The 20,670-nt window shown below is 48.8% G+C and overlaps 1 protein-coding gene across 2 annotated transcripts in view; it reads right to left on the bottom strand.

Annotated features, from left to right (window-relative positions):
- Nucleotides 1-20,176, bottom strand: part of LOC149360098 (uncharacterized) — an 82,616-nt gene extending 62,440 nt beyond the window's left edge. For both annotated transcript variants that reach the window (XM_089572166.1, XM_089572167.1), the window contains exons 1-2: nt 19,138-20,176; nt 5,206-5,821 (exon numbers count right to left, since the gene is read on the bottom strand). In XM_089572166.1, coding sequence (XP_089428292.1) covers nt 5,206-5,821; nt 19,138-19,278 — 757 coding nt within the window. In that variant the 5' untranslated portion in view covers nt 19,279-20,176. The remainder of the gene's footprint in view (nt 1-5,205; nt 5,822-19,137) is intronic.
- Nucleotides 20,177-20,670: the final 494 nt, after the last annotated feature.

Below are 20,670 nucleotides of genomic sequence, written 5' to 3'. Positions count from 1 at the left end.
CACCGTGGTCACCGATCAAGCCAGCCTCTCATGGCTGATGAATGTCAGGAATCCGAACGGACGCCTCATGAGATGGTCTCTGCTATTACAGGAGTTCGACATGACGCTGAAACACCGCCCTGGTGTGAAGAATGCAAATGCCGACACTCTTTCTCGCCTGCCACATGAACCGGCACCGGTTAGTGAAGAAAACTTTGCACCGCTGCTTGTGTTGGGTCGCGTGGATATAGGTAGGAAGCAGAGAGAAGACCCTTGGATGAAGGAGATGATCCAACACCTCGAGAACCCGAATTCACCCGTTGCCAGAACACTGAAAAGGACGGCAAGGTGTTTTCGAATAATCGACGGTGTGTTGCACAGGAGGGCGAAAGGATTCGAGGAAGACTACGACGCACTGGTCGTACCAAAAGGCTTGCGGACTGAGGTACTAAGGAGCTGCCACGACGATTTAACGGCAGGCCACCTCGGAGTCAAGCGCACATGGGAGAAGGTACGCAGGCGCTACTTCTGGCCTAAGATGTTCGCACAGGTGACAAACTATGTGCTTTCTTGCCCCGACTGCCAGACGCGGAAAGCCCAACCTGGCAGACCAATCGGATTTCTCCAACCTATTCCACCGGTGGGAAGGCCATTTCAGCAAGTGGGAATGGATTTCTTGGGGCCGTTTACAAAAAGTCACTCCGGGAACCGCTACATCCTCGTGATGACCGATTACCACACGAAGTGGGTAGAAGCAGTAGCATGCCCGGCAGCCACAGCTGCTGAAGCCGCGCAGGGCTTTGTGCGAGAGATCGTCCTACGCCACGGAGCTCCAGACCGCATCATTACGGACCGCGGACAGCATTTTGTCGCTTCCGTAATTGAGGAGATATTTAAAGCCATGGGTACGGACCACGCCAAAACAACAGCGTACCACCCACAAACCAACGGCTTGTGCGAACGTTTTAACCGCACGCTCGCCGACATGCTCAGCATGTATGTCTCCTCTCACCACCGGGACTGGGACGAATTCCTGCCTTATGTCCTTTTCGCCTATAATTCATCGCAGCACGAAACGACAGGCTTTTCTCCATTTTACCTTCTGCACGGTCAAGAGCCAACGCTTCCAGTTGAGGTAGCCCTGGGCTCCGCACCGACTGACGGGGGCGGAATGAATGCTCACCAAGTTTTACACCGGCTTCAACAGGCGCGCGAAGTAGTCACTCAGCGCGAGAAGCAGCGGCAGCAGAAGAACAAAAAGGCGTACGACTCGAGGCGACGTAATGCTGTTTTCTATCCGGGAGACCTCGTGTACGTGTGGACGCCCTCTCGGTCGAAAGGAAAGACCACCAAACTGCTCCACAGGTACCACGGACCGTTTCGTCTACTTCGGCAAGTGGCAGAAAACAATTGGGAGGTCGTCAATCGCACCGGTCGCAAGCGAGATGTCGTCAACGTCGGCCGTCTGAAGCGCTGCCACACTCGTCTGGATTCAGAAGAGGACGCCGACGACGAGTCACTAGATAGTGATTGTGATGATGGTTGTCGTGAGTTCGCGCGCAGTGTGGATGTGTCTGGAAAACCAAAACGTGCAGTGTCCCCTACAGTGCAACCCAGCGATAACGAAACGTCGGATGACAGTGCGACTGAGGTGTACTCTTACAGCCGGTCGTCACCTGATTATGGCCGTGCGGGGGCTCACACCGAGCCCAAAGTGGTCAAGACGCATGGGTATGAAAGTGACACCGAGGAGTACTACAGTGCAGATGAAGGAACAAACTAAGGTAACTGTTGGACTGCCCCTTCCCTCAGACAACTTGTGTTTTGTGTAAAAATGTACATACGAACATTTTGAGAGTGCAATGTAAAGTTTTCGATTGCAGTGTTAAATCTGTATGTTTGCGCATCCTGCCTGTGTCACGTAAATCTAAGTAATTTACGCGTTCGTTTTTCCATGACTTGTATAGTACAGCAGATGTACTTATTGTATTCAGTTTAGTCTTGTTGTGCGTTACTGTCTAGTGGATTTTCTTATTTTATTGCCTTGTATCAAGTGTGCCCGCCTTTCCTTTGTATTCGATTCTTGTAAACGAGTGGGACACTCTTTTTCGTAGGAGGGAGGTGTCGCGTAGCGAGCTTCGCGGGTTTCGCGCGCCAGTTTCTCTACAAGCTGAATGTGTTCTTCTCCCCGCCGTGCGACTGTTGCTGTCCGTGTGCTCCCTGCTGTGCGGAGAGCCATTAGAGGGGCTCACACTCCGACATTTGGCAGAGCCGTTTTCTCTGGGGCTCTTTGTAAGCAGGCATTGTGCGTCTCCTCCCCGGCCTTGTGTGAATGTTTAGTTAGAGTAAAACGCAGTAAACTGCGAGGGGACGAGGTCGCCCAAGGCTGCGTCCGGGCCACCAGAGCGGGCGCGCGGACCCCCTGTGGTTTGCAGGAGAGTCGCGCGAAGTGATTGCCTCGGGCGGCACACTGCCCAGCGGACCAGATATGCCGGAGACGAGCCGCGAGGGCTGAAGGCGCGGACGGCGGGTCGCGTGGTGCACCGACTGCGAGGTTTGCGTTCCCTGTGTTTCGGGTGTCGTTTTGTGTTTTGTATCTGTGTGCCGAGTGGAAATGCGCACGTCTTCGGGGAATTTTACGCGGTGCTCTCGAGTAAACAGCCTCGTGGGCACCGGCGTGCTATTGGCTGCTCTGTTTTAAAGAAATCCTTGTCATTGGCTCCGACAACAGCATTTCCGATTGGCTACTAAAAGTGTCCCCAGAATCCTGGGCAAACGCATTTAAGAGCGGGTTTTTGGCGCGAAGAGGGGACTCGAGAGAGGAACGGCTGCCTCCCGGCTGCTGCTCGGGACCTTCGCTCCAAAGATGCTGCACGCCCCGGGGTATGACTGACTGTTTTACTATGTGACCTCTTATATTTCTGTCTTAGTTTCCAAGTTTAACCAGTGATTCGCATCTATCTTCAATAAATCAAGTTGACCAATGCATCTAATCGACGCCTGCTGTTCCCCTTCTTCGATGCGGCGGAGCCACCGTTCCGTCCCGACGTACGCTTCGCTACACTGCGTAGTGCTATCAGCCTAACATTGACCCGAAGTGGCCATGTAATATATCTATTTCGCGGCAGCCAACCGAAAGTATCATCACGGCTTGTGCGCAGTGTTACCTATAAGCGCTGAAGGTACTTATGCGAGAGCGGCACGACAGCGGTGTGCTTACCTTTACGATTCAGAAGACAATATTTTCGCTTTGTCCTTGCATTTTCCTCGAGCAAAGAAACAAATCACTGTAATGGCGATCGAGCACTTCGGAAAATTGGCAATCCTGTATCTGTGGCTTTGGACGTGAACACTGCAGATGTTGCTGACAAATTTCTCAGGCCATCCCGAAACGATGGACAATGGGTAAGCACTCTAGGAGTCATTATCGGGCAGTTGAGGAATGGTTAGCGGGGCACATACGGCGTACCTGCTGCACGCATGCTTAGAAAAGCGAAAATTACAGCATCGTGTGCAAGTAGTCTCAGCATTTCGTATGCTCAGACATCATTTTTAGCAGTGCAGCATGCGTACTGGTACTCAAAGCCATCTGCGACTAATCTGCGAGCTCAGTAACAGCAGTTACGAATGTGGCACGGAAATCCTTATATTCCCAGTGTATCTTTTAATTGAAAATATCGAGACCAAGCACAAACGACCCATAGGTTCGATGAATACCGACGCCTATTTCCTAAGTACTGCAATACCACTAGCCTACAACTGCTATGCATTTATCTCCCCTTAGTGAATCGTCCCGCCAAAATGAAAGGTAAGAATGGCTCCCAAACCCTCACTGAAATTAGTATGTCCTGAACCAACTTCTTCCTTGCTTTAATGCGATATATTTCCTGAAGAGCAGCCACATGCGTAAAAAATAAAAACACATAAAGCGGTGAACTGGAATGTCAGGAAGAGCACCACCGCCCTGCCGGATTCTGAGTGAATTCCACCGATGCTTCGCCAGTCACTCAGGCTAAAAGACATACCAAGTCTAAAGGTTACGAAATTCGATAGAGGTTATATAGGGCAACTAGACATACCGGGATGTCGACTCTCCCGGGTGCCCTTATGATAAACGTGATTTATATGGCTTCGCCGGTCTACGCAGTCATGATTATGGCCGTCATGTCTGCCATCCACACCTTGACACTGCTAGCGGATGTTGCTATGGGCTCCCCAGTGAACTGCTTTGGCCACTCCAGCTCCACCCTTTCTTGAGCCGGTGTGGTGCCATCGTATACTCTTTGCTCGTGCCTTCTCGTCGTCGGATAACGTGACCAACCCGTGCACACCACTCGTGCTTCAGCCTCGTGGTCCCTTCGTCGTCATCAGGTGGGGCACGCGGTTGGACGAAACGCAGCGTATACACCTTCAGAAAGCTCTCCGCAAAAAATTCTGAAAATCTTTTCTGCCGATTACAACGTCGACGTCAGAACGCACAATCAGATCTTCCTCGACGCCGTACAATGACACTTCATTCTGGAGGCCTGTGTAACGCAGTCGACAACATCACGAAGCACAAGCAGTGATCTGGAGTAAACTCGGCAATTAGCTACAAAATCAATTACATCCGACATGTACGCATTTCACTGACCGCTAAGCAGGCATATAATCAAGATGAGGGAACAGAAACAGCACAGAGGCAGTAAACTAAAGGGACAAACACATTAATAGACATTCTGATCATTTGATCGGTCAAGCACAAGCCCATCCACACCGCAACCGTCATCAACTTGTTATGCTCCCCCTGTAACTCACCCTACCATTGGGATAGTGCCCACCATTTTACACTGTGGTCCCAGCAGTATCGAGGCGTACGTGTAGAGCGCCTAGAGTACCACATGGAGGCCTTAACTGCACAAAGTACTTAGAGCCAAATCGCATTTGTCCACTGCAAAGCTCAGCACAGCCGATTAGCGGGTGAAAACGAAGGTAGAGAAAACTGCTTTTCGCTCTGCCATAGTTTCATGACTTGTGCGCCTTGGGCTGAGCGATATGCGGTCGTAAAAAGTAGATTCCAAACATCGAGTGATTCCAGTACACCTTCATTTTAACAAAAAGAACGCGCCTTTGCTGTCGGTGTTTCTATGGCGATCGCACCAGAAGCGAGGCGCCGATAGCACAAACAAAAGAGTTCGTGTTTTTCCCTAACAAAACCACTTGCCAAAGTGCACTGGGCTCACTGACCTTTCAGTTGCGACGCGCCGGACTTGCAGGAGGCGCTCCCGTCGTACGCTCCGGTTTCGCTCAGGGCACGCGAAAAGTGCTCGTCCACAACGGCCGAGATGTCGCCGCTATAGTACGTGAACACCACACAGTTGGCCGACAAGTACTGCGCGTCTCCCGCCGCCGAGGAGGCCGACGACGCAGCAGCCACTGTCGAGGACGGCGACGAACCGCCCGTCACCACCGTGGCGGAGGAATGGCCGCCGCCCGCGATGGCGGACGTCGAGGACGCCCCGCCGGATGCCTTGCCCGCCTGGCCGGGCTCGTCGTGGTCGGGGCTCCTGGTAGCCAGGGGCGTCGAGGGCGACGAGGCTACCGCGCACGATGAAGAGGAAGACGAAGAGCGGCCCCCGCTTCCACCGGGGGGAGGACCGGCGGAGTTGCTGCTGCTGTTTACTACGCTGCTGTTGGCGTGGTGGTTGCTGTGGTGGTTGCGCGAGTGGTGCGAGGTCGACGAAGAGGAAGACGACGACCGCGGCGGGCCCAGGGACTGCAGCGACGATGGCGGCGTCGCGGGGGACGCGGCCATGGCTGCGCTGCCGGCCAGCAGGTCGTGCATCTTGGGGCTCACGAACCGCTGCGCAAGGCAAAGGAAGGCGGTCACACGTGGTGCCTAGTCGCCTCGCATGCGCGATATTTGTGGCCTACCACGGGATGACGGGGAGACAAGCAGAAGAGGGAGCGTCCGACAAATTGTGGGGACCTCGCTCACGTTACCACTTGGCACGGGCTTAGTGAATATCGCTGCCATAAACCCGTACACTTTGTCCCATTTCGATAAAAGAGAAATGCAGCTTAGATTCTACCCGCGCCTAATCACCGAGATGAAAATATAGGCGTAATGGCGTGATTATTGTTATTATTTAAACAGTTTCTAGGTGGACCGATTAACTCGCGAGCCTAATCGATGGCAGCCTTAACCATAGGCTCGCCGTTGGTTTGACACGTAATAATAGTATTTAATTTTAACCTAGCCATGGAGATCTTGCGGCCAATGGAAATATTGTACTTTCTCTACTCATTATTACCGACACTGTTCTTTTGGTATAGCTCAGATGGCGGGTAATCTGGCAGTATGCAGAATAAAAGATAATGTGCCATCGGTGTGGACAGAAAGCCCAACCTCTGCATGTCCAGTGCGGCGTTAACAAGCGCGTCACACCTGCCTTTGTACTCCTCTCAGTTTTCGAAGGATCCTAACAGATTTAACTGAAGAACGAAATCTAAAGGACGCGCACTGAGCTCGGAACCCAGCGTAGTAGCGCAATACGTTCTATTAGGCCCCATTCTATATGCTGCACTGAAGTGATACAGAGCGGAGGAGACATGACGCAGGTAGAGACACGGACGAGCACCGATCTGCAGAACAGCACACGTCCGTGTCTTTCACTGTGTCCTGTCTCTAACACTCTGCACCTCTTCTGTGCGCCACACCAACTAGTCCAAAGTGCCATCTTAGTGGCACCTGAAGTTCAAAAGGGCGTGCCAAGTTTCATTGGATCACTATTATTTGATGGACTATCGTAGGTAAAATCTGAGTTAGTTTTACGAGTAGCTGAGAAAATTGAGTTGGTCCAGAACCGCTCAGCAGAAGCGTCGTACGGTCGTACACTACACAGACACAGAGCGGGCACAAAGGGAAGGAAGCCTTTATTGTACTGAAAGCAGATTCTGACAGGAAATAGGATGTTTTGATTGGGCTCATGCATGAAATTTCTTGAGACAGGATGGCAATGGTGACTATGACAGCGGTTGTTGAAGGCCCTACCGAGGGGAGGGAATCGCCTGCTTTTCTTTTTGTGGAGATTTAACTCGGCACATACTGATGATAGCAACCTGTGCCACCTGTTTTTCTCCCTCTCCCCAACCAGAAGTGTGGGCGTTGTGGTCTAGTTGATCCGTTAGGGCGAATGAGCTCAATTGCCTCGAGGTGTCAGTTTTCCAAGAGATGCCGCCACGAAGCAGGGACAGGTGATGCCTCCCCGAAACGCAGAGCGCAGCCAACTGTGCCCAAATATCCTATTCCCTAACAAACCGCATCACCAAAACCGCATCACCATCTTGATGAATTTCGAAGAGAAAATACCAGCTTGGTCCTTGCACACACTTCCTAAGCTGAGGCGTTCGTAAACAGCGCAAGCAGCGACATATACATCCACTACTACACTACGAAGTTATTAGAGATGATTAAAAGATCGAAATATATTTCCATTTCTTTTCAAAAAGCGATACAATAGCAAAGAATGTTTTGTGCCCATATGATTCAGTTTTCATTGAAACTGGAAAAAAAATTAAAACTAAACAAGCGAGCGGAGCGAAGACAGGCGTCCCGCTGTTTTCTGCGCCGTACACGTTATCGCATGTAAACCGGCGGAAGAAACAAACAGGGCAGAGGCGAGACACGGGGGACACAGGCCGAATCGCACCCAGTGCATATATATTGTCGAAAGGCGAAGGGACCGGTTCTGTGAGACATGGTCCCGTGGCCACGTACTCGTTGGCGCGTGGCTTCCGAAGCTCGCGCGCATCGCTTGTTAGCACTGGCCTCCAAGCGATGCGAGACGTTGCGGCGCAAGGTCGCGGCATTGTTCGCGGTCACGGCTAAGTCCTGCGGCGCCTCCTCGCTTTCTTCAAAAGGTTCCGCCGCCACCCCACGCCGCCAGATGGGCGCCGCGATACAGCGACGGGCCAGCCCCGAGCACTCGCCGCTGTGTACATCATCGCGCTTCTAACTGATCGAGCGATCGTCTGTGGACACAGCTCCCGTTTATTAGCTTCTTTGTCTTCTTTCTGTCGCTATCTCTGCCGCTGATGCTGTGGTTCCCGTGAATTCAGGGTTTGCACTCAGCCTTGCGCTTGAAAGAGGATATCACAAGCATTCGATGGTATATATGGAACCATCGAGCCATGCCGTCACGCAGAAGCTATATGATTAGAATCGCATAGCAAACGCGTTGAACGAGGTCCTGCGTTTCAATGGTATGCGAGGCATGGACTCGAAGGAAGAGATAATTCTCGAGCTCTCACTCATGTAATGCAACTGGATTTAAACGGTACGTGTTTCGAGTAGTTTGTATACGAATTGAGCTGTGATCGGGTTCTTCTGACGCACGGTAAACGGACATTTCAGAGCAGACAAGTGGTTACAAATGTTTACACAGTGAATACAAAGTCATCTGATCACGATATTTGGCGCTAAGAAAAGAACACGGCAGAGATACGGGGCTCCTCGGCCGCATTCCTGTTTTTGTGCTGGTTAGACAGTATACGATGGCGTTACAGCAAACTGTACGGGATTAGTGGTGGTCACGTACTGCGGTTTATAATTTTATTACTGTAGAAAAAACTTATAGGTCGTTTTAGAGCTCGAAAATTAAACAGATATCTCTGTAGATGTAGTTCCGTCTGGTTTTCAAGAAAATTGTCAGCTGTCATCGATATAAACTGTCAGCTGTCTGAATGCAAACTAAAGGCTCAAAACGCTCTTTAATTCGCTTTTGCTGAAATCATTTCCTACCTTTTTTCAGGCATCCATTTGAACAGCATCACTTCGGCACAGATGCAGATCACGCATTTTAAGGCGTAGTGGTGTCGCCAGGATATTTTCTACATGCGAGGTGCATCATTAAAAGCTCTAAAGTTATCCTTGCATTGCCAGACTAAGATGGTGGTAGCCCAAGTCATGGTGTAGATGCTCCAAAGGCCTTATTTAGTCGCATTTGTGCCTTGAAACCTTGACGATACAGCCTCGTCCACAGCATTTGAAAGGTTAAACTACAGGCGTACGGATTCCATGAGAGAAAAGCGAACCAAGAATGTCGCTTTGCGAAGGGAATAATAATATTTTTACACCCTTAAAAGTGAAACGTTCTTCATCCAGGGCTAACATCCTTTCAGGGTGTTCGCCCTCACCTCGAGGGTGTTTGTAAACACCCTAATGGGGTCAGGGTGCTCAAGAACAATTTAACGGTTTTCATGCTCACCAAAAGAGTGTTTAAGAATGCCCTAAATGGTGTTAGCGCTGGGACACTCAGGGACACCTTTTTTACACCTGCAAGGGTGTATAAACTTTTCATTTCAAATTCTGAGCGATGCTGAAAACGTCGCATGCATATTCCTAGGCACTCAACCGAGGACATCCATGCGAATGAAGTGAACAATGAAGTGCGTGTGCGTTCTTGTCGTGCGAAACACTATACAGAGTAAAAAATTCGCAACTTTATAGGTGTAACGCTAATGACAACACCATTTCCGCACCATTCATTTTCTTTTTTTTTTTTGGGGGGGGGGGGGAACGGTATGCTGAGCACTTTAACCCCTTTAATGACCCATGCACCCTTCACATGTGCACGGGCGCAGGGGTGTTGTGGCTCCTTCGGGTGCAAGGATAAGTAAGGGTGTAAGGGTGTTCTTTGACTTGTTGAACAACGTTTGAGTAGTTCAATCAAGTCTTCTTTTAAAATTATGTGTTTGATTCAAGCTTTCCATTAAACGATAGCTGCAACCTTGATGCGAGCAACTGGGACTGCAATTTGCAGCCCCATAATGTGATAAATAAGTGAATTATTTTAGCTGAAGTGCTAAGCATCCCTCACTACAAATAGGGGCTCACTGAAATGGCATGTATGAACTTGAAAATGTGAGTGCCATGGCAAGTAGGTACTGCGCGCAGCAGTGGTGTTTTCTGCGTTGAATTCTCTCACCTCAGTAGCTATGTGTGGCTAATTCCAGTTACTCTGAGTAGTAGTATCGTGTTACTGAGTGAGCGGGCTTGCTGAAGGTTGGCCTCCTTTAGCAAGCTATTTTTTAATTTCTGAACATATTTAGAAAAATCACGCCGTAAATATCATGCAGACATCACAAATGTGATGTCTGCGCAGGTTCAGAAACGCCGTGAAAAAAATATCTGGGTATTATAATTATAGTTGCGGATGCCGGAACTGTATTGCAAAGTTAGACAGGGCGTTGGCAGGTTTCCGTAGGGAAAGTTTAGCTTCTTCCATCCAGCGTCATCCGTGACTGGTGAGTTCACTCGTCAGACCAAACTGAAAGCTGCAATAATCTTTCTCCTGCTCTTCTGAGGGGCTAACGGGCCTGGTACGCTCTAAAAACGAATACGCCTATATGGTAGTAAAACGAGAGTATAAGCTCTGCTTTAGCACACTGCCTTTAATAAAAGCGAGTGCGTTTGTGTAAAGCTTATTCCATTTTCACTCCTTTCTGTTGACAATGCATATATGCTTTTGCTGTGCATTGTGCTCCCAGATGTTCGAGAAGGAAGTGCCCATTAGTTGTAGCTTGAAGGAACCCCGTTAGTTCATACAGCCGATGTGGTAAGTAAAATTACATTTCACAGTAGTCTCAGCTCGATTAATTCATGTAGCTTTAAGAATTCGAGAGCGTTTTTCTAGGTCGGCAGAAAATTTGAGTAGACTTCCTTTATTCATTTCATTTCAAAGTGTTCATTTTCACCGTGTAATACGATGTTTCAAGACGTTTTCAACATTTGCATGCGATTTTTTGTTTGTTTTCTGGTTCTTGCTCTGAACTCACATATTTATCGTTTACTCCGCCACATATATTTTAATCAAGCTTTTTTGTATTTACGTTGTCGCTGACACCCTGATAAAGAAGAAAAATAATTGGAATGTATGGTGTCAGTTCATCGTTTTCTGAAATGCAAAGCATGTATAACTGCTCCGAACGTACTTTAATTGTTTTCGTGTGGAATTAAATTACTATCTAATCGTTTGCCAGTATCGAAATCGGACTACCAGCGCTTATAGCTCTTTCGCCAGCGGCATCCATTGAGGGAAGCTACCAGCATAACAACAGTTCTCTCCGCTCCGCAATGAAGGTTGGCTTAAATACGTGCACTCTAAACAGAACGTAGTAAAAATGACTAAGCTGTTCTCTAGCGCACTCTCTTTTAAAAAAGGAAGGGCGATAGAGGGCACCCTCTTCCCGCTTTGTTCCCATATAGGCATATTCGTGTTAAGAGTGCAAAAAATGCATATTACTGCTGCCACGAGCCCGGGCCAACAGTCCAACGTCGGTTCTCAACACATTGGGCGTAGAGTGCGGCCATATACTCAATATACAAGGGGAACAATTAAATTACACACGTGCCCTATATATAATCGTTCTTTCTGTCCGATCTGCCGTCCTCTCCCAGCCCGCTCACGCATATTATTCTCAAAGCGGCGCCGAATCAGCTTTCCTATGTAGGCATAGCGCTGTGCCGCCACCACTTTCTTTCGATATTTCTCGGGCGCCATTCACACCGACGGCACAGAGGCGAGGTGCAATAAACCGGCAATAAAGTCGCCGCCGCATCCGCGGGAGACGCTACAACCTCCTCCTCCTCCTCTTCCATCTGTCCCCGTATTCCTTCTCCTCGCGCCGAAAGAGCGGCCGATTGTCGGGGGCGTACGAACCGCTCCTTCATGACGCGGCCGGCGCCAGCGGCTCCTCGGAAGGGAGGGCTGCACATCGCACGCAACGCATCGACCCGGCTGCCGGCAGGACTTATTGCACCGCCAAGTCGGGCGAGAGGAGAAGAGCGCGCCGGATTGGTCGGACCGGCGTTCACAGGCGCCCCGGGTTCGCGCTGCTGCTTCTGTCGGGGGTCCCTCTATATAGCGCGCGCTATTACTTTTGCCAGACCGGCTGACGTCTGCGGGGACGGACGTATACGAACGGACTGGACTGGGCGAGCGAGAACAATATTGGTTGCTCTCTCTGAATGCGACGTCTCCGAGAGAGCGTTATATGAGCGTGTCCGGCGCATACTGTGTATATGGACACTGGTGGAAGGTATATTGCGCTTGCCTCGCACGAGGACGTAGCGCGCTCAGATATATAGGCTGTTGACGGCTGCCGCACAGTGATGTACTTTCAGAAACTGCCGAATATGATTTGACTTGACCTTTATATAGCCTTTGTATAGACTATCTTAGCGCGTTATGAGCTCCTTTTTGACCACTCGGAAACGTTGACCACGAGTCCGATGTATTCGGAGACGGTGACAACACGATTAGAACACGGTGACTGCAAAGTTCACGAAAGTGAAACACACGAACATACAAGGGTGGTGAAACGGCTCTTTGAGAATTCGAAGATATTCAAGAATTCGTATCTATGATGGTTCTAGGGAAAGCATGCAAAGTAGTTTTGTGCCAGCGCTTAAGATGGCGACGTAGTCACCCATTATAACTGCGACGATGTTGAAGCTTCTCCTCACTGTGCTGAAGGAGTGTGGGAAAACTCGTGGGGACATCATTGTTGCTGAAATTTCAGATGTCCGTTGCGTACGCCAACATGCTTCCGTGCATCCTCCGATGCTGTCAAACAATGCTTCGTGAGCTTCACCCACGACGGCATTCGTTTTCTTCCTTGAAAGAACCGCTCCTTCGCTGAAAACTGAGAGCCTCCGTTCATGACGTCAACATTGTGGCCTTAGCCTTTCGCTGTGCACTGCAGCGAAGCATTAATGCCGACGGGGCTTGATTAGCCGATTACATAACCATTTCAAATTCCAGCGCAAAAAGTTTTCGCATGCTTTGCCTGCAAGTTTCACACATTTGGCTCGTTCAAACTCGTGGCATTCTGAAACCTCTTCAGTTGCCCATTAATTCCATGTAGCAAGGCATATGCGCCCTAAAAATTGATGGGTAGCACTTTGGCGACATTATGAAAGTGAGGTGCATGGAGCTGTCGTCTGTGTCTGCCTCATACGGAATTAAGAAGTGAATGCAGGCATAGGTTGTACTCATAATCACAGTAGCGTGTGGTTTATTTTTTCAGAGAACGGCTGAATGCAAGAGAAGCGTAATTCAGTTTAGGCCACGAGGGCAGTCACGCAGATAGTTCGGGCGACTTGCAGGGCATGATCGTGGCATGTGACACCAGATGATAAACGTCTATATCAACAAAATAAATCGGCATTGTGAACCTTATCAATAATCAAGCCGATCTTTTAACGAGTCACTTGATGACGCGGCAGATAACTAATTCAGATAACTTCCGTCTACAGATAACTAATTCATAAAAAGCCCTCGTGCGTTCCTCTTATATATAGCAACTTTCTGTATAACCCCGTGCTCCATACCAAAACATGCTGGATTCCCTCGGCCAAAATAGTTTGATATTTCAGTTTCAACGGGGATCGAATTAGCAGCATCACACACACCTTCCGAGTTCCAGAGACACTGAGGTGTCTCAAGCGCCGAGGCAAGTACACCTTCATCTCCACCCGACAGCTTCAGCGTTGAGTCTTCACTTTCTTTTGCCCTGAATCCACTACTGGAACGATAGCTAGATAGGGGTGACTGGCGGTGCATTAAGGTAGGGTTGCTCTTTATATAGCTGTTCGAAGCCCTTTATATACCGGACGTCCCAGCTAAAATTAACCAAGGTTTTAAATAGGACGGATGGCCCCATTCGAGTGAAACTATATGAGTGCTGTTGAGAGTCGCGCGCCCTGCAGTATACTTTGCGTACTCCAAAAATAATTTAAAATTAAAGAATAACTGGCTGCTGTTTACACATTGCGTTCAGGGACGAAGTGTCAACTCAGATGGTGTAGGTCGTCTTGAAGAATACTCAGCTGAAATGTTTGCACAAAGTACCATTTACGCAACTGTATATATTTCGGCCTGAAAAGAGAGCTCTCTAAACATAGATGCTAACACATGACAGCTGCTGTCACCCGTGCACAAGGAAAACCTCGTCGCGGATTCAGAACTGTAGGATTCGGATGATTAAGGACTGGTCTTCATAGCAGACTAAATGTTTGGTTAGAAACTGCATTCACTGAACTGGTACATATAACTACAGCCCTCGCCAGCCAGTCACCCGTCGATTGTTAAAACAAGGCTCCCTTTAAAAGTTCGTGACACGTAAATGCCTTAAATATTAGACGCCAGGCTCAGGAAGGATTTGAGTTCTGGGTTCAGTTTATTTCAGTAGCCAAAGGCAGTAATGCTGAGTACAGCTGCGTTCTCTGAATATTATCACCCCCTTTTCTGAGGAAAACTTCCCCTGTCATGGCGTAACGAGCCAGAATATTCTGAGAAAAATAACTGAACGTGAGGACCGCCTTCGTGCCTACTAAGAAAAGTTATTTGGGTAATAGGCACATCATATGATATATTTAATTCGTCTCAAAGTTTTTTTAAGGTGTGCCAAAAGTAATATTCCGGATTCAAGAATGCAAAATTGTGCAAGACTTTGCCAGCAAAAAGGGGAATCCATCATAACCCGGACGGAAGGTATACATCGCGTCATTGTTTCATGAGTTTTGTTACGCTATGCAGCATCAAACACACGATTTCACCTGCAAGTTTTTTTCCTCTTCAGATGCAGTGCTGCCTTCAGTAGAAGTTATTACATTAAGTGCGTACTTTTACTCGTCCCATAGAAGTCAAACGTTGAATATGTGGGCTAAATATTCTTTTATCGTAGCTTTCAAAAACCTATCCGGAATATATGCGCTCGCAAGAATATACTCAAAGAAATCTTCATAATAAATCATAATCACCAGTTCCGCTTGCTCCACAAATATTCTTTCATATCCCTATTCGAATGCTTATGTTGTAGCATGTCGAGTCTCAATAAGCAGACATTTTCTGCCACTTATCGAAACTTCAGCAAGGTGGCCGATAATCCTGCTGCTCACATAAACATTGTGATAGTTATGTGCTCTTCAAAATTCTGAAGATGTATTTTCACCGTTTCACCTTCGGCACTGCTTATCTTTATACAACAGAGTAAGAGCCAATATTCCCTTTTTTCTTGCCAGTCGCTGCCTGGGGTATAAAGAACCTCTGTAGAAGGGGCTTTGTAGGATCTGAGTTCACTATATGGAGAGTGTGTGGATACAGAAAGAACGATGCGTTTATCTGCAAACTAAAGAAAAATAGCTCAGCCTCGGCATATTTGGTGCAGCGCACCATGGCGCGTTGATATAAAGAGAAATGAGAGAGGCGTTTGCCCTCCAGAGGGCGAAGTAAGGCTGATGATGATATTAATCATGGCACATTATACAGCTATGAAAAGCCCAGTGCACTTGAATCGCCAGTGTCGTGACCAAATTATTACATCGACCGCAACTATAGCCGTCAGTATACTCAGACATCCAGCCACAAAACACCTCTTCTGACATGGAACGCCGCGCCGCCGTATTATAATATATAAAGGATATTGTAGCAAACACTTTTAAAAATCCCTAATTCTACAGACAGTCGAAATTAAAAGAAATTTATTTCGGAACAGAACACCATAAAATATATTTCGGAACACAGCATGCGAACCTCGAGGGAAGTCGACTATAAGGAAAAATCCTCCCAGCTAGCTAGCTGCTTAATTCACTGACTGGCTTATTTAATTAGCACAGCCGGATGGTTAGTGTGATTGGCAAGTTCGAAGTTGTGGACAGGATAACTCCATAATTCAGTTTTTCAACTAGTAAAGATTCGTTCCCTACAGGCCTGCAGCGAGAGAAAATCTGGCGCATTTTCCCGCATAAAACCAGAACTGAGCACTTGAAGCAAGCAGAAAGTTCAGGGCAAAAGCAACGCCCTGTCGTGAAATGCTGCGTTGCCTACGGCAGCCATCTCGAACTGCCCTTTGCTATTCTACCAACGGCAACACTTCCTTTTGCTTAATCACTTAGAAAAGGATGGTATATCGAGTACGTGACCATTGTTTCTATATATGAGCGACGAAGTAAATGAAAGTGCACGCCGTGATACGATAAGGCACACATCTCATTGCAACACGCTACCTGCGGTGGTTGTTTTTGTGCTGAGATTCTTACCCATCTCATGAACTAAATTTTCGTTTTGTGAGAAAAATACTTGCTGGATTTTCTCGGTGTGCGTGGCATTAAAGAAAATCTTTTTCTACGGTTTAAAAACTGAAACCAAGCTGTCTTGATCGCGACTACGAACTCGCATTTTTTTTATTATTATTTTGCGTCCCTCATAGCCTTATTCACTTTGGGACGTGAAACCTGTGTAAGCAATACATTTGTTATTTTATTTATTTATACATAGTGGAATCCTGCGGAGGGATCGCAAGAGGGTGGGATTACATAATAAAAAAAAAGGAATACGTTTAAAGGGAGTTCCAGAGAATATTTTCCTTTATCCGGCTTCCAAAAAGTACAAGTGCAGGGAGTGGGCTAGTCACACAATGTCACAAAACCTGCCTTGTTTACATTCCGCGGATATACTATATGGTGCTTTGAGGTCGCGCTACATAATCTAAGAAAAAAAAAATGTCTGAGATCGACAACAAAGAGTGAAGAACACATGAGAGAGTTTCTTTTTTTCTTACGGCTGTTCCTGCATGAGCACGAAGCTGTGAGTTCATTGTGTACAACCTTGAGAGTATTTTGTGCGACGAGCTTTATACCCCACTGAGACACAGAAACAGGTAGAGTGTTACTGAGCTCCAAAGCAACCATTAGGTCTGGATGCTTTTCCTCCTGCTGTTCTCCAATCCGACGATACTTTTACACATGGAGTTCCATTGCGGCTGCATTCGTAAATCTTTCGCCATGATGACTACGACAGCAAAAACACTAGAGCATAAATCGCCAGTAATAACTGTCAACACACGGCGTACTTCGGCCGAGAATACAGATAAAACACAGCGTATCAAACAGGGGACTAATAGCTGTGTTTACTTTCGTTTACGAGCGTTTTAGAGTATTGTTTTCTATTTCCTATTGGTTAAAAATTTACCGACCCAGTCCTTAGCAGCTAAAGTCTTAACGACCATTCCACTCCTACATTTTCACAAGGAAGACTGTTACCGTAGCGCAACGCTCAAGCTGACGTCAGAATGTATGCATACTAAACGATGGGTGCTCATAAAACATCCTCGAAAACTTCGACCATGCTGCAGCTTAGGCTACAACCGGTGTCATTTCCGCAATCTGCATGACGGAACACATCAATGCTGTGCGGTGTACACAGCGGTGTGCCGTCAGTGAAATATGTGCACCATCTTGACACATGATGATACTGTTTGTTTTTCAATTCAATCACAAATCATTCCATTCGTCACAGTGCTAACAACCTCTATCTGCTTGGAAGAGATGGGAAGCATTCCGCTGGCGGGGAGCATCCGCGCGAGCTTCGTTTGTTGTTTTTGCTGCCACGTAATGCAGCATACGTTTGGCCTAAGCAACTTTGCTGTTTATTTCTTTCCTTCCGGACCGTGAAGGACTAAGGAAACCCCTGCCATCACTTACAGCTATTCTAACGGCACATGCAGGGGACGTGAGTAGAGATATGTGTCTGCTACTTCTCATGCCGTTATCGAATCAAGCAAGTATACAAGGCTATTGTCCTTATTCCTACGCGACACACCCTCACTAAATTGAGCGCAAGTCGATTGATATCCATTTCTAAAACGCTAGATTGGAAAAGTGAGCGCTGTTTAGAGGCGATCACCACTGAACCAAAACCTAACCATTACACCAGTGCAAATGGTGTAACGGAAGCGAAGCAAAATGATCGAACAGTTACATGCCCAATCGGCCGACACGTTATGGCTTCCACGCCCGCATTCTTGAACCACCAATGCACATGCTACGGTGGCCATTGCGCTTATCGGCTGTGCCACTGGAAGAACTGCGGCCGCTCGCTTTCTGATAAGTGCAAGGTCCAAGACAGCAGTGACTCATGTATCAGGACGCCTCGTGTAGCCCAGACAAGCGAGTCCTTATCGACGCTCGCGACTTCCCTGCTCACGAGACTTCCTATCTTTCGTGCATTTAACCCAATAATGCATCGTCTTTCAAACGCCACAGTCAGTAAGCGATACCTCGGGAGAATGGCTGATTCATTTTGCGACATGCTGCATTTATCGTGAATCTCAAATCTATACTTCTTGCCTCGCCGATAAACAAGGCGCAGTACACGCGTCCGCCTGCACTACGCATGCATCTTCCGTTTTCCTGACCTCGCTAAGCGCTATATGACGTCCCATGCAAGTTTAGGAAATAAAAGTATGAGCCATGAAAATCATAATCTACGCTGCAATACAATGGCAGTATGCGGAGATAAACTATGGGTATGTCTACACTACAGGATATCCAATGTACGTGAGACACCAGAAGCCATGCGTTTAGTGATGGTATTGTATCCTTGAGTGAGCAGGTGGATTAATGGGAATTCTGGTCACATTGTACTGCTAAGTAACTGAACAACTGAGTTACCGCGATTGATAGAGCCCGCACGTTGATAGTTACAGTATTAATATAAATAGAAACCAGAAACTATCAATAGCTTGGGAGCCAAACAAAAGTAACACTGCATAAGGAGATACTCGAAGGTACGGAGGTATGGTATATGGCATACGTGAGGTTAAACGCTCCAAAGCTGCATATAGGCTGCGAGAAACGCCGTAGTGGAGGACTGCGGGTTTAATTCAGCAACATTGGGTTCTGTAATATGCGCTGATCTTGAGCAGCAGTCGGACTTTTTTAACATTCGCCTCTATCTAAATGCGACCATCGCCTTCTGGATTCGATCCCACGTTATGTAAAGACCAGAACAGACAAGTAGTAAATGTCGCTTGGCTAACTCCAGCGTATAAGGACAGGGAACGCTGGTCGAATGTAGCACACGGCCGAGTGGGGAGAAAAGATGAGAAATGAGGTGGGAGATCTAGACGGCCGCGGATGGTCCGAGACAGCTCTAATTAGGGGTCACTGCAAGCGGCCTTGCTGATCATGATGCCGTCACTAACAGGTAAGAGGTTCAGTACAGACCAACTAAAGGAGGAAGGAGGTTTTTAATCCCGCCGTCATCTCCCGGCGATAGGAGTACGGAAGCGAGGAGGCGCCGCGAGGAGTGGGAGAGAGCCACAGACCCTCACCTTGTAGTCCAGGCATGCGGCCTGCGCCGCGGCGATGCCGGACGCGGCGGCCCCGCCGGGACAGGAGGCTGCGGCGGCCGCCCGCTGGTGGTAGGGAAAGTAGGGCGAGTAGGGCTGGTACATGACCTCGGTGCAGCTCATCCTGGCCGCCGCCGCCGACGCCGCATCAGACTCCCACCAACCCACGCTGCTGGGACCCGTGGGCAGCGGAGACGAGGGCGATGCCTCCCGAGGAGGATGGCCGCTGAAGGACGCGCCGCGTCAGCTGGATGCTCCTTTGCCGCGAACTTGTTAGGTCGGTGTTCACCTTCGAGAAATCCCGCCGTGTAGGCTTGCTTCGCTAATTGTGGGATGTGTATGAGCAATCTTCAGCTGTTCGTGATCGATGCTGCAGGTCTCAGAAAGCGATGGCGTGCCGTGCCACTCACCGGACCCTAAAATGTATGGCGGTAAAATGTCGGGGGATGATGTCTTCACATAGGAGGTCTTGCTAACGCCGTGATGACCCTCTTCTGACTCCGAACTCTCAGCAGCTTCTAAGCACTTGGTTACCCTCGCAGAGAAAGAATAATGTGTCGTCAGTCGCTAGCTTTAAGAGACGGATGTCTTGAAAAAAGCAGATCGCAGCCTTGTCTCCGGGGCCCTATGTTCTATTGCGAGATGACATGGGAGCCCGGGCGACTACTTCGTCACCACTCCTTGTGGGACCCGAGCCGTGGTTTGTGCCGCACGAGGTTGTCTGTCGCGTGTTGTCACTCACCGCGACCGATGTGGATGTATGAGGCCCGGCATTCCAGCTTCTGTGAACACTCGAAGAAAGTGAGGCTGCCTGCTGCACGCGGGCAAGTAGGTCCTCAACGGAGCAGAAACACTCGGCCGCTGCCACACACACCGCACGGATTCACAAACGCACGCCGAATTCGTTCCGCTGCCCACAATAGCTGCGCGACTACACGGTCTCCGACTGCTACCGGTCCCTCTCCGCCAGCCCTCCACCGCTCGCCGGCCGAGTTTGTTCGCGTTGTCGATGGCAGCCGGTTTCTCCACGCCGCTCGCAAACGAAACGCCTCCGCACCGGGCCGGCAGGCGTCGGGGCGTGCTCGGGAGCGGTAGGCGGAGCCAGCTGGGCGGAGATTGCTATAACAATGATGACGTCACAGCTCTCTGAAGCCAATGGGAAGTCAGCTTTGGGGGGAGAGGGTAAACGATCCGGAGGAGCTGGGGTACTCGGGAAGCGGAAGATGCTGGGGCGTTCATCTTCTCTATTGCTCCCGGGGATAAAGCGGAGTGCAGTTTCAGCGCTCGTCGTTCGAGGGCGGTGCGATCGGTGCGCCAGGGGCGCAGGCCGTGCGGAGAAAGCAGCTTTTCGGTGACGACGCTATATGTAGACGGGGCTACACGGACAAAGAAAAGAACTTCGAAGCGGCTGAGCTTGCAAAGATAGGGGCATCAAATGCCGCTTTCTCTGCCTGCCTCCCTGTTCTTCGGAACAGTCGAAAGCGAAAGTTAACTTTTTACGAGTTTCGTTGTTTC

This window comes from Amblyomma mixtum, chromosome 2 (genome assembly GCF_055824585.1).
Source record: "Amblyomma mixtum isolate Tamu chromosome 2, ASM5582458v1, whole genome shotgun sequence".
Lineage (NCBI taxonomy): Eukaryota > Metazoa > Arthropoda > Arachnida > Ixodida > Ixodidae > Amblyomma > Amblyomma mixtum.
This window is presented reverse-complemented; position numbering and strand designations above follow the sequence as displayed.